At 41.6% G+C, this 14,937-nt stretch overlaps 1 protein-coding gene across 5 annotated transcripts in view; it reads right to left on the bottom strand.

The window, feature by feature from the left end:
• Positions 1–14,937, bottom strand: part of TTC8 (tetratricopeptide repeat domain 8) — a 90,180-nt gene that overhangs the window by 33,106 nt on the left and 42,137 nt on the right. For 3 of the 5 annotated variants that reach the window (XM_069597258.1, XM_069597255.1, XM_069597256.1), the window contains exons 2-6: positions 5,458–5,578; positions 4,091–4,154; positions 3,804–3,963; positions 3,496–3,585; positions 965–1,009 (exon numbers count right to left, since the gene is read on the bottom strand). In XM_069597258.1, the coding sequence (XP_069453359.1) occupies positions 965–1,009; positions 3,496–3,585; positions 3,804–3,963; positions 4,091–4,154; positions 5,458–5,542 (444 nt within the window). In that variant the 5' untranslated portion in view covers positions 5,543–5,578. The remainder of the gene's footprint in view (positions 1–964; positions 1,010–3,495; positions 3,586–3,803; positions 3,964–4,090; positions 4,155–5,457; positions 5,579–14,937) is intronic. The other 2 variants (XM_069597257.1, XM_069597259.1) reach the window with 1 other exon arrangement.

The raw sequence follows: 14,937 nt of genomic DNA, 5'->3' as shown, positions 1-14,937 counted from the left end.
CTAATATCATCCCCTGGTTTTTCCCCTTGATATCTCATAATAATATCACAACCTGGCAGTTACCTTTCTAACTGTTTCATTGTGTCAATTTTATTTCCTCAGCTAGATTACACGGCTTACAGAGGCAGAAAAAAAATGTATTTTTATACGGCATAATGGTTGACACATAGAAAACACAACTGAGAAAAATGCTTTTGTCTCCCTGCATACTTAATACATCGGTATAAAGCTTTTCCTGTGAATAAAAGAATGACAGAAAATACTATCATCAGACACTGTAGAGTTAACTACATTTGATCTGACAAAATCTGTGAAGTTACTACTCGCTTGCATATTAGCATGTAAAAATTACCACAAATGGAGAAGTCATATGCACGTAACCTTAAAATTCTCTGTTAAAAGGCTACCAAGATGATTGATTATTGATTACTGTTGAATTTAGGTGATGATTGATGCAGGTTCATTATACTCTCATTATACATTCTATCTGCACATTTGAAATTTTCTATCACAAAATGTTGAAGGGGAGAGATGGGAACTTTACCAAAAAAACCCAGAAATACTGCATTAATAAGCAGATTCTTTACCACTATGCCACCAGGGAAGTCCAATACAGGTGTCAGTAAACTTATAATCACTATACAAACCAAAGAAGAAAATGGATCCACCATGCTATTAGCATAAAAAATAAACTTTAACAAAAACATATTATGCAGCGTTCTCAATTACCTATACCTTGCCCCTTAATGGAGATTGATTACTCCATGGATCAGGCACAAGTCTTACTACTTCTATAGTTATACAAACTTTCCTACTGAAACAAACAGTGGATTTGAAAGTATGAGTAATTTTCCAATGTTTAATAATTCCAGCTGTTTATAAGGTAATAAACAGGACATTTCCAAATCGAAATCCCCCAAATCAGAAAAATTACATTAAAAAATAGAGCAAATTCAAAACTTACAGTCTTAACATCATTTTCATGATGAAAGATATACTCAAACAGAGCCTGTGAAGCAAAAATACAAACAATACATTACATTTTATTTTAACGAAGGTGCTCTATTGTTACAGCAAAACCCAAAGGCTATTTTGACAGCAGCTGGATTGAACCGAAATAACGAAGTCCTCTAAAGTGCCTGGAATTTATGAGTAAAGGGTATATCCATACATTTGTTACAATCACTCATTTTAAAACAAGGCTACTTATAACTGATGCCTGTTTTTAAAAATATGAACTGCAAAGTTCAAGAATATGAACTGGAAAGCTCAATGGTTTTTTTTTTTCATACTACACATGCTATTTTATCAGAAAGAAACAAATGAAAAGACCAACCTTAGGACTGCCATAAAATTGCGTGTATTATACAGTGATTATGATATTAATAATGACACCTCAGACATGGGAAAATCTGGAAGCTCTTTCTGAAACAAAGTAGAGTTTGACTGCAAGGTAAGATGTTTTTCCTAATATGCAGATGTCTATGTGCAGCAAGGCTGAGAACCATTATTCTAATACTGCCCCCAACTCATCTGGATAAATAAGCATCTACCGAACTGCCTCTTGGTGGTACTACATTTATCCATAAACACCATTATTTTACACATGCAAAGTGTACACTTCTACCCCCAGAAGATATCAAGGTTATTAACAGAGATCACTTGGAAGCAACCAAAAAAAGAATAAATCAATCAAGATAAAGCCCTCTTCTAAAAAATCCATTCCTAATTCTCCATTTGTTCAGTTATTTTTTTAAAAAGTTATGAGTACAGCTCATGTCCTGAGAAGTTAAGTCAAGGCAAGTTGGAGACCAAAGACAGAGAAACTTGGCATTATCTCCGCAGCACATTAAATAAGTGCAAAATCTAGTTCAGTTTGAAAAACATAAACCAGGTCTGTCCTGGAAGCATCCTGATTTAATTGAGGGAAATGCCTCCACTGATTACAATCCCTCGTTAGAGAACAGCATGGTATCAAGTAGCCAATGAGCCACCTCTGATAAATGGCCTGAAAGGATAAGCAATCAGACATTCCTCATAAAGGTAAAAGAAACAAGCAAAACTTTATGACTCTGCTAAATCAAGCTGACTAGGCCACTATCAAATAAGGAACGAAGGAAAACGTCATCGGCATTGTCACCGTCTGATTTCCTGTTTACCAGCTAGCATTCCTTTTTCTGACTTAAGTTTCAAGTCTGTATGACTAGAGTTCTTTTTCACCTTCCCTAGAATGTTTGTGTGTGAAAGTCGCTCAGTCGTGTCCAACTCTTTGCGACCCAATGGACTATTCAGTCTATGGAATTCTCCAGGGCAGAACACTGGAGTGGGTAGCCTTTCCTAGGGGATCTTCCCAACCCAGGGATTGAACCCAGGTCTCCCGCTTTGCAGGCGGATTCTTTACCAGCTGAGCCACAAGGAAAGTCCCTAGAATGTTTAACATTTAGTAAATGTTAAACACCAGTAGAACTGATAATAGGAACGAGCTCAGCACTCATGCATGGAATTCATGGAATTACAGCTAAAAACCTGAGCTAGGCTTATATCAGTTTCTGGAAGCTAACTGCTCCTGGCTCTGAATTATTCTATGCTCACCTTCAAATTCTTTTCTACTGGAAAGGTCAAGAACATCCTTCTTTCTTTTCCTCCCCCTCCCTCTTCTCTCTCTCTTTCTATCACTCTTTCTCTTTAATTTAGAAAAGAATTTAGTAGTTAGTTGGCTTGCCATTGTCTGGCTTAAGTAATCTTTATTGAGATGCTGGATTAATTACTAATTAGAAAGAGAACATTTTTCTATCTTCTTTTTGACAGTTCTAAAATCCTATGAGGATAGAAAAATATTTTTCTGAGAGTAGTCCAAGCTAAAAAAGAAAAATACACACATACAGATGACACCCTAAACGTCATTACCCAAAGATGGTGCTGTGTATCTGCTTCCTTTGTTATGAGTTGCTATTCTTTATTAAGAGAAAAGGAACTTCCTATTATGACAGCATATATGCTTTATTTCTGACTGACTTTCCTTAATACTAAAAGAAAGTTTAGATATTAGAGTAATTAAACATTTCCATTTCAATCAAGTCAGAGTCTTTTTTTCTTCACAAATTTTTATCCATTTCCTGCAATGCTATTATGATAAGTGCCTCATAGCTCAGTTGGTAAAGAATCCACCTGCAATGCAGGAGACCCTGGTTCGATTCCTGGGCCAGGAAGATCCGCTGGAGAAGGGATAGGCTATACCCATTCCAGTATTCTTGGGGTGTCCTTGTGGCTCAACTGATAAAGAATCCGCCTGCAATGCAGGAGACCTGGGTTCAATCTCTGGGTTAGGAAGATCCCTTGGAGAAGGGAAAGGCTACCCACTCCAGTATTCTGGCCTGGAAAATTACGGACTGTATAGTCCATGGGGTTGCCAAGAGTCAGACACGACTGAGCGAAGTGACTTTCACTTTCACTTTGAACATCACTTCATAACATAAAATAACTTTAAGTACATACCTTTGCCAATTTAGGTTTCTGGGCATATTTTGCTAAATTCAGTCTAGATAAATTTATAAAAGGTCCATCAGGACTTGTGAGCATGGAGGCCTGTGGGGAGAAGCGACAGAACAAGAAATACTGAAACTTTCTCCTGAAACAAGAATTTAATTTAACGTGCATGAGATCATAAAGCCCACACAGGCGAAAAAGAATCACCTTCAAAAATCCTCCATATAATTCCCTACTATAGAAAGAGTGGGAAATGATAGAACATTACATAAATTACTTTGGTCATCCAAGGCTACGGTGCAGCTGCCAGAACTTACCGTTCCCAGCCTGACAAATCTCCCGGACGAGCTGGAGATGGGGCGGGCGGTGTAGGCGGTCCTCGGCGTTCTGATGGCCTGCTCCATAGTGCCTGGCCTTCCGCTTTGCGTGCTGGGCCTCAGGAAACCTGTAATGGGTCTTCCAGCTTGAGTGACCGGCCTGCGAAGATTGTAAACCGTTAGTGTCCGACGAAGATCAAGAAAGGAAGGCTCTCATAACAGTCTGGTCGGTATTTAGCAGCGGTGGTGGAAGGGGTGGGGAATGAAACAGGAGTATACTAACATACCTGACAGCGGGGCTGGGCCCTCCTGTCTGACTAGTCCCAGGGAGTTTCAGAGATGTTCCAGGGCCTAGGAGATCAGATGGCAAGTTCAATTCATATATTATTTATTAATCTGTAAAAACTGTCCGCTAACGCAATTTTCACAAGTGCGCTGGCCTGATGGAAAAGACCTTAATAACAAGGACTGAACCTAGTAAAATGTGTTTGATTAATATTTATTGAGTACCTAAGTTACTTTTGTTATCACATTTAATCTTCACACTAATTCTGTACAGTAGATAGTACTAACCCATTTAGCAAAGGCTTAGAGACTTAGGTAAACAGGTCAACCTGTTAGCAGAGCCAGCATTCACATTCAAGACAAGACAGGCTCCAAAGCTCTGACGCATCAAAATGAGAGTTCTATACTCCCAGGTGGTGCTCGTAGTAAAGATCCCGCCTGCCAAAGAAGGTAAGCCATAACAGACCCAGCTTCGATCCCTGGGTTGGGAAGATCCCCCGGAGAAGGAAATAGCAACCTACTCCAATATTCTTGCCTGGAGAAGACCATGGACAGAGAAGCCTAGTGGGCTGAAGTCCCCAGGGCCGCATGGAGCCGGACACGACTGAAGTGACTCAGCAGCAGCATACTCATAGTTTATTTTTCATACAAACTTCTTCTCCCAGGAAAAGATCATTTACCCCCAATATCTAGAATTTAGATATTTTAACTCCAAAAGACCAAATGATAGGGAAAAGAGACACTTTAAAACAGCTATTACCTTCCAAACATGTATAAATGACTGACCACTGTCACAACTAAGAAGTTACCAGCAAGACCACCATATGTCATGGTGATCACCCAATGCCATTCACAGCAGCACACCTGCAGGCTTGGACTAGGCCACTGTGGCAGTCGTGATGGGCGTCCTCTGCCAAGCCACTCACTCACTCCACCACCTCACATCATGCATCACAGCAAAGCATCTTCAGCTACTACAGTGATGCTTTCAAATGGTCAACTTTTAGAAGTCCTCTTAGAACACTTCTGTTGTTCGGATGCTTTCCTGTGTTTACAGACTCTTGGATACACAATCTCTCGTTATATTAGATCAGACTGAATGCATTTTTATAAAACATGTTTAAGATGTATAATTTCTATTGAAAAACAGTTATACATCAACCTCATACTCTGAGATAATATAATTGAATTGTGCTTTTGTACTATTTAGGCAGAATAGAGGCCACTTACTTGAGGGAGTATTTTTTCATATATACACGTTTCATGTATATAATGTCCTATTTCTATTACCCCCAAAAAAAAGTATATAGAGAGCATTTTCCGCCTCCTAATGGCATTTCATTTACTTGGCTGGAAAATCAACACTTACGGGGAACCTGAGCGATCGCATTCTCATCCAGCGTCATTTCCGCGATTCCTTCCTGATCAACGTCAATTTCATCCACGTGCACCATTTCGGTCAGTGCTCGCGCCTTCAAAATCCAGGCTGCCTAATAAGCGCGGATAAGACAAAGCATATCAACTCGCGCTGGAAGGAGTGCAAAGCCTGAAAAGCTAACCATCCTTTATCATTATCTAATTTTTATCAAGCATATTTACCACACAGTGCATAATACTGATTTAAAGGGCTATGTCTAGAAACTAATACAAGAAGACAGGGTCATTATTAACCAAGAAACAACCTATATGTATCAACCACCTAGGACACAACGGTGTGGCGACTGCCTAGCGCTCTTCTAACACGCCTTTTTATAAGTGAAAGAAGAGCTTTATAGAAAGTTTTACTAGAATAGTACCTTGAGAACAAATGAATAAAGCTACAACCACAGTGTTCTGTCTTCCTCCTCCAGAGCCAGGTCCTTCACGAAAACTTTCCTGATGGTTGAACTCTAAACCTACTCCCCTCTTACCTGTCTCATAAAGCAGTCTCTTTATACTTTTATTATTATGTATGCACCATATTTGACAAACACTGTAATTCCCTGGGCATCTGTTTGCCCTCCCTTCCCCCAGAACACAAGCTTTTTTACCTTGTTCACTTTGAATTTTCTGTAACACCTATGGTTTTTGTACACAATAGCTGTTTCAAAACTGTTGACTTGAACTAAGATCAATTTTTGCCACTTTTTAGTAACTAATCAACACAATCTCAGTTGCTTTGTGATCTAGTCAGTAGAAACCCTGCTAGAGAGTGGAAGAAAAAGAAAATGGAAAAGATAATTAAGGAGTCTAGAAAATATCTTACCAGCTTTGCTTTACCTTGAGAAATTAGATGTAAAGCTGTGCACACTGAATACCTTATTAAACATTTAAAACGGCTTGAACAGAAAAGTTTATCTTTCTGCCTCAATAGAAAAGTGAAAGTTGCTCAGTCGTGTCTGACTCTTTGGTACCCCCATGGACTGTAGCCCACCAGGCTCCTCTGTCCATGGGATTCTCCAGGCAAGAATACTCGAGTGGGTTGCCATGCCCTCTTCCAGGGGATCTTCCTGACCCAGGGATAGAACCCAGGTCTCCTGCATTGCGAGCAGATTCTTTACCGTCTGAGCCACCAGGATAAGCCCAAACGTTTGTTAAACATTTAAAACTGCTTCAACAGAAAAGTTTGCCTTTCTGCCCCAATAGAAGCAGAGAGCAGTAAAGCTTGGTGCCTGTGGAGAGAAGGGCACCCTTGAAGCAGCAGTACAGGACCGACTCTCAAGTGGAGAGGAAAAATTTTTTAAAGAAAAAATAAGTAAATAAAGTGGAGAGAAGGTAGCAGCAAGGAGAGAAGTGAGTCCTCATCGCCCCAGGAACCGGCTGTGAAGCATGCTGTAGATGGACAAAGGGACAGAGAGAGGCACAGACGGAGGCAATAAGACGTCCAAGGGCTTATCAGGGTCTCGAGGTGAGCTCAGTCACCAGCCTGTACTGGTGGAGGACCTCATCACATAGCACTGCGCTATAGGTTCTGAGAAGGAATCACGAGCACATTAAAGCATGGATCCTAATTTCCTTGAATGTATCACCTACCGGATTAAACGACAGGGCCAAGGAGCGTGTGACGCGTGATGAATGTGCAACATGGAGACAGTTTCACAAGAATTAGAAAGCAGAGCTCCTCTTGTGGGCTGGAGTAACTAGAATGTCTTTTTTTTTTTTTTTTAAAGGATAAAAGAAAGTCCTCAGGCTTTCCTTTTAATGGAAACAAAGAAGGCTGATTTCACAACATATTTAGGCTCCTCGAGGGAAATTACATTTGACTAGATTGTGGGATGTGGGGCTTGTACTTCTCTGGCTGAGGTTTACTGGATTCTTATCAGATAACTTAAAATATTTCAAATGTTATGTGTAAATTCAGCACAACTGAATGGGCAGAACATGGGTCCAAAGAACTGATTTGTTTGTTAGAAAAAGTCAGTTTCAGTTGGAGCTGCATCTAACTGTGAGAGCCACCAAAGGGTAGAAACCTGAGATCTTCACTCACAAAAAAGATGAGGAAAAATTGCCAGATCTATACAGCTGTCTGCAGGGGTCACAGAAGTTGTCAATGGCTTGGACTTAGAGTTTAACTTTGAGGATGAAAGTAAGTAATCCTGATTTATCTTTAAGTCCTCACAGTTTATGCTGTCCTGCAAGTATCAAAAGGCTTTTTTTCCTCTTTTTTTTTAATTTTTATTTTTACTTTACAATACTGTATTGGTTTTGCCATACATTGACATGAATCCACCACGGGTGTACATGCGTTCCCAAACATGAACCCCCCTCCCACCTCCCTCCCCGTAACATCTCTCTGGGTCATCCCCATGCACCAGCCCCAAGCATGCTGTATCCTGCATCGGACATAGACTGGCGATTCGTTTCTTACATGATAGTATACATGTTTCAATGCCATTCTCCCAAATCATCCCACCCTCTCCCTCTCCCTCAGAGTCCAAAAGTCCACTCTACTCATCTGTGTCTCTTTTGCTGTCTCGCATACAAGGTCGTCATTGCCATCTTTCTAAATTCCATATATATGTGTTAGCATACTGTATTGGTGTTCTTCTTTCTGGCTTACTTCACTCTGTATAATAGGCTCCAGTTTCATCCACCTCATTAGAACGGATTCAAATGTATTCTTTTTAATGGCTGAGTAATACTCCATTGTGTATATGTACCACAGCTTTCTTATCCATTCATCTGCTGATGGACATCTAGGTTGTTTCCATGTCCTAGCTATTATAAACAGTGCTGCAATGAACATTGGGGTACACATGTCTCTTTCAATTCTGGTTTCCTCAGTGTGTATGCCCAGCAGTGGGATTGCTGGGTCATAACGTAGTTCTATTTGCAATTTTTTAAGGAATCTCCACACTGTTCTCCATAGTGGCTGTACTAGTTTGCATTCCCACCAACAGTGTAAGAGGGTTCCCTTTTCTCCACACCCTCTCCAGCATTTAGTGCTTGCAGACTTTTGGATCACAGCCATTCTGACTGGTGTGAAGTGGTACCTCATTGTGGTCTTGATTTGCATTTCTCTAATAATGAGTGATGTTGAGCATCTTTGAAGGCTTTTTTTCAAAAGGATATTCTTTGCTCCGCACCCTCTGGTGGATGGGAAGAACTGTGGCACTTTTTGTTCACATAGGAAAGCAAGACACGTGCCTCACTGGTTCCTTCTCACATTCCCAGGGGGCATACACTGCACCCCAGGTCCTGAGAACAGAGCTGGGTAAGCCACAGCCCAAGCTCTAGCTTCTAAGAATTTCAGTGTTACAGTTCATTTCAGGTCAGTCACTCAGTCATGTCCAACTCTTTGCGACCCCATGAATCACAGCATGCCAGGCCTCCCTGTCCATCACCAGCTCCCAGAGTATACCCAAACTCATGTCCATCGAGTCGATGATGCCATCCAGCCATCTCACCCTCTGTCGTCCCCTTCTCCTCCTGCCCTCAATCCCTCCCAGCATCAAGGTCTTTTCCAATGAGTCAACTCTTCACATGAGGTGGCCAAAGTATTGGAGTTTCAGCTTCATCATCAGTCCTTCCAATGAACACCCAGGGTTGATCTCCTTGCTCTCAAGAGTCTTCTCCAACACCACAGTTCAAAAGCATCAATTCTTCTGTGCTCAGCTTTTTTTATAGTAAAACTCTCACATCCATACATGACCACTGGAAAAACCATAGCCTTGACTAGACAGACCTTTGTTGGCAAAGTAATATGCTATCTTGTTATAGCTGCAAAGTAATATGCTGCTTTTTAATATGCTATCTAGGTTGTGCCGGGAGCCAGCATGAGGAATCCCACCCGTGACAAGGTCATGTGGCAGAGATCTGATGGGCAAGGTCGAGTCAGATCTCAGGTTTTCCCCCTGGTATTTCCTGAGCATGTACCCCCAAAAATAAGAATATGCCTGCCTTATTGTATTGTACTTTTCCACTCTCCTGACACATTCTGGAAAAAGTCATCTCAAGGCTTTGGTCTTCCGCATTTGAAAGGGTGTTTCAATCTGAAAACCCCTCTGATGGCTTTTTAGCCTGCCTGCAGGACTCCTACAGCTGCGCGTGTGATTGTTGAGGCCTCCCAACAACGCGAGGCACAGGAAGCTTAAAACATCCTAGGAATGTAGGGGCTTCCGAGGAGTCAAAATCATTAGAATAGGACTGATTAAAGGTTTCATTTGTTGAGCCAATACTTGCTGCCAAATTTTCATATCTTTTATTTGTAGAGATAGTTGGTATATAGAAAAACAGGTAGTAGACCTGGTATTAGCAACATTAGATCTTTGAGTTAATTACTTTGTTATAACCCACTGCACCTTTGTTCTACAGGAATGTAACTTTATTCAGTACTTTGAGGGTGATGCAGAGTAAAGGAAAAACTCTTCTAGGGAAAAGGAGTTTTCTGGTTGATAGACAATTATCCAGGAAGAGAGCCATAAAAATGTTAACAGGCCTCTTGGCCAGAAGATAATGTAAACCACCTGAGACCTTTTGTATACGGGAGGTTATGCATAAAGAAAGCCTCGTCTCAGTGAGGGTCAGGACTGCTGCCCCTACATATCTCTGCATATTCCATTATTTCTTTATGTACAACTTGGGGTATATACGCTGATTTTGAAAAATAGTTTTTGGAGTCTTGCTCCGATGCTGGGCTTCCCCACGTCGTTCCTTTCTCCCTTTTTCTGCCGAATTCCCATCTGGGCGCGGAGGCTCGCCATGTCTGCTTACTTGTCCCGGCTTCTAAGATCCATAAGAGAGCGAGCCCAAGGCGGGGCACTCTCCGATATTCAAATGGGCGCCGGCGGCCTAACGTAGATGGTGCAGGTTCCTTGTCTGGAACGTCATTGGCTTTCCACGTAAACCACGTTATTCAGCCTCTTTTCTCCACTTAATTTTCCTACTACACTATTTCTTCCTAATCGAATCTTATATCTCTAAATACATAAGTTTTCCCCGCCTATCCGTCTCCCCTTTGAATCACCCTGGATCCACCGGGGCTGGACCCCGGCAAGGTTGGTCATAACTTTTCTTCCAAGGAGTAAGCATCTTTTAATTTCATGGCTGCAGTCACCATCTGCAGTGACTCTGGAGCCCAAAACAATAAAGTCTGACACTATTTCCACTGTTTCCCCATCTATTTGCCATGAAGTGATGGGACCAGATGCCATGATCTTCGTTTTCTGAATGTTGAGCTTTAAGCCAACATTTTCACTCTCCTCTTTCACTTTCATCAAGAGGCTTTTTAGTTCCTCTTCACTTTCTTCCATAAGGGTGGTGTCATCTGCATATCTGAGGATATTGATATTAGTGTTACAGAGAGGGTGTAAAAACAAAAATCTGGAACATAGCAGAGAAAGGCATCCAAATGCCTTGCCAGTTCAGTTCAGTGACGTCGGACTCTTTGCGACCCCATGAATCGCTCCACCAGGCTTCCCTGTCCATCACCAACTCCCAGAGTTCATTCAAACTCATGTCCATTGAGTCAGTGATGCTATCCAACCATCTCATCCTCTGTTGTCACCCTCTCCTCCTGCCTTCAGTCTTTCCCAGCATCAGGGTCTTTTCCAATGAGTTCATTCTTCACATCAGGTAGCCAAAATATTGGAGCTTCAGCTTCAACATCAGTCCTTCCAATGAACACCCAGGCTTGATTTCCTTTAGGATGGACTGGTTAGATCTACTTGCAGTCCAAGGGATTCGCAAGAGTCTTCTCCAATACCACAGTTCAAAAGCATCAATTCTTTTGACGCTCAGCTTTCTTTATATATAGTCCAACTCTCACATCCATACATGACTACTGGAAAAACCACAGCATTGACTAGACGGGCCTTTGCTAGCAAAGTAACATCTCTGCTTTTTAACATGCTGTCTAGGTTGGTCATAACTTCTATTCCAAGGAGCAAGCATCTTTTAATGTCATGGCTACAGTCACCATCTGCAGTGATTTTGGAGCCCCCAAAACGAAGTCTGCCACTGTTTCCACTGTTTCCCCATCTATTTGCCATGAAGTGATGGGACCGGATGCCTTGGGGTGGAGGGAAAAGTGAAGAGTTCAGCACCCAGGCGAAGATAGGAGAGCGAGTGCCAGGTGATATGAGGAGGAGGAGGAAGCCCCACTTTGGAGCTAATCTGGAGAAACTAAAGGGCGGGGCTCGGCTGAGGAGAAGCTGCTTGGGAAGAAACTGGAGGGAGGGAAGGGAAAGGGAAGTCACTCAGTCGTGTCTGACTCTTCGCAACCCCATGGACTGCAGCCTACCAGGCTCCTATGTCCATGGGATTTTCCAGGCAAGAGTGCTGGAGTGGGGTGCCATCACCTTCTCTGGAGGGAGAGTCAGGGGCAAATGCGGGACCCTGTCTGCCCGGGAGAGGGGTGTGGACTTCCCCCCTGAGGAGGAGGAGCTAGTCAAGTTTCAGGAGAACAGGGAGTCCCCTACGTACGAACGAGTTTAGTCCCAAGAGCACAGAGGTCCAGTTTGTTCCTACGTCCAACAAAGTCAGCCCAGGTACCCAGCTAACATAACCGGCTATAGAATACTGTGCTGTTATATAGCCTTATGATGCTTTTCACACAAATAACACGTAAAAAAAACAAACACAAAAACACAAAACAGCTTTACTCTTACAGTACAGGACCTTGGAAAGGACGGTAGTACAGCAGCTGGCACTCAGCAGCCGGCATCGAGTAAACAGGCAAGCGGGGTTACCGCCGGCGGAGAGAGACGAGGTGGGAGAGGGCGGAGCTGAAGGCCCGTCAGGGCGGAAGACGCGGCAGAGCAGCCTCACTCACGTTGGCGTCACTCACGCTGACGTCACTCACGCTCACGCAGCGTCACTCACACTGACGCGACCGAACACATGAGTCCGGTGGCATGTCTGCAGGTTCACAACCCAAAGGCTCGTGTGTAGGGGACTTACATGATTTGGAACCCTAGTTAAAGTAACTTTCTAAAAGTCAAGCTTTTATTAGTATAGTTATCATTTAGCCAGCTGGATATAAATTATCAATGCACATATTTTGTAAAACCATTTTCATACCCATCCTGTCAGCTCAGAGTCCAATCCATCAGGCTTCTTGACTTCCATCCTCCTACTAAACTCTCAAATACTAAGGAAGGGCAGCTTTTTTTATATCAGGATAGGAAAGTAAATCCACTATTCCCTCCCTCACCAAATGAATATATGCTTCAGAAGCCAAAAAGGAAGATTTATTTTTTAAAATTCCATAAGAATTCATTTTTTCAAAAAAGTAAATAGATTTATATTTGTTTCAATTTCTAAAATCTCACTCAAGTAGAAATAATCATGTGAATTCTTGATATTTAAATATCTACAATAAAATCCTACACAATTATTTAATTTTAAATTTTATCAGTATTTGAGAATATAATAGTCCTAACTTTATTTCTATCCTGACAAAAATGCCCTTGAAAAAAATATATATCACTGCTTGATTAAACATCAGATTGTATTCAAGGAACTGCTCTGGGCAACAGGAACAATTCTTGGAATTTTAATGAAAGCATCTTATTTTGGAGGAAAGCCTCGTTACAACCCTAAATTCCTCTGCCTGTTTAAATTTTTAAGTTCAAAACTAATTAGTGAAATAAAATGCATAACAAAGCAAATTGGTAATCCTACACTGCCACTAGAATCTAAATAAAATTGCAAATTGTTTGTATCAAATACACTTGTTAATAAATGACAGGGTCGTGTGGTTTATGCAAAGAATTTTGAATACTGATGATAAATTGGAAGTACTGTGAAATTGATAAAATAATAGATGCTTAGGAGTTTTTTCATAGAAAAACAGAGATTCTCCTTGATAAATGAGTAATTATCACATCAATTATTTCCTTTTTTATCTGTGAAACATAATCCCAACTCATTCACCTACTGAGTTAGTCTATAGGACATTACTCTAGAGGCAAATATCTGCCTGCTAACATTAGGAAAATATTGACTTACTTGTACTACCTTCTGGGAGGTTAACCCAATTTTAGTGATAAAAATAGACAAACGGAAAGGGTAAAACTCTACTGACTGAGTAAAACATGTTTAAATTGCTCTGTTCCTCTTCATACAGAACGCAAAGCCATGTGAGGCCTAAGGCTGGTGACAAACAATTCTCCCAAGTTATTCTTAGAAAAAGGGGGCTTCGTTCCCTGGTAGCTCAGATGGTAAAGCGTCTGCCTGCAATGCGGGAGACCCGGGTTCGATTCCTGGGTCGGGAAGATCCCCTGGAGAAGGAAATGGTAATCCACTCTAGCACTCTTGCCTGGAAAATCCCATGGATGGAGGAGCCTGATAGGCTACAGTCCATGGGGTCGCAAAGAGTCGGACACGACTGAGCAACTTCACTTTCACTTTCAGTTCTTAGAATAAAGCCACCAAAAGAATGGTCTGTCTAACCTCACTTAGACATCATGAGAATCAGTAACAATTGACACTCTGCCTACTCCATGAGAATGAAAATTCAGGCACAAAATGTTGAGTTGTTATTGTAAAGCCTCATTTACTTTGAAGTGGTTAATACCTGAGAGAGTGCAAAGGCGCAAAGTCTGAATAGTGAGCTCAAAAGAATCCAGTCAGCCCTGCTCCCTTCTGATTCTTTTAGATCACGGTCCAATTAAGTCAACAGGAACAGGACAGGACATACCAAATGCAGGTCCTTCACGAAGTCCTTGTGCTGGCTTTGAAACTTTCAAATTCCATGTAAAGTTTTAAAACCAGACCAACAATGCAAATGGTTGATGTTTTAATTTAATCTTAATCAAAATCTTGCAAAATTACTGAAAACAAAAGGCACGTTACTTAGTCTGCTTATCACACTTTAGGTCCTTCTTATGACTTGTACATATAGTATGCAAAAAAAATAGTTTTGCACATCTATCAATACAGAAACTATCATGAATATTCTAATGACAAATTTCATCCTTTTAAAAAAGAGAGTACTACATTTTAACCTATTTACCATCTTTGATACCACACAGGCCTCCTTCAGAGTATTTTGTATACCACTTTCTTCTATAAAGGTCTGATGACTACACATTTGAACCCCATGAGATTCAAACTGTTTATTTACCTAAAAGACAAGAGTTTTCTCTGGCTTGGCAGGGCAAACACCTGGAAATATTTAAGTTCTCTGATTTACAGCTCTCTCATCCCCTCTCCTTAATTCCCACTTACTAGAAACCCTTAGGCTAAAAACTTCACTGGCCAGGAGCGCCCCTCCCCCCTCCCCCCGCCCCCCACCCAGACTTCCTCTTCCTTGGTTCCCTTCCGACCCACCCACCATCTCACCCAGTCGGCAGCTCTTTCTGGCTGCCTCTCCCCTTCTAACAAAGCTGATTCGGGAGATGTGGCTGTCTGGCCAAGTCTTCCTTTC

This window comes from Ovis canadensis, chromosome 7 (assembly GCF_042477335.2).
Source record: "Ovis canadensis isolate MfBH-ARS-UI-01 breed Bighorn chromosome 7, ARS-UI_OviCan_v2, whole genome shotgun sequence".
In the NCBI taxonomy this organism is placed as follows: Eukaryota; Metazoa; Chordata; class Mammalia; order Artiodactyla; family Bovidae; genus Ovis; species Ovis canadensis.
This window is presented reverse-complemented; position numbering and strand designations above follow the sequence as displayed.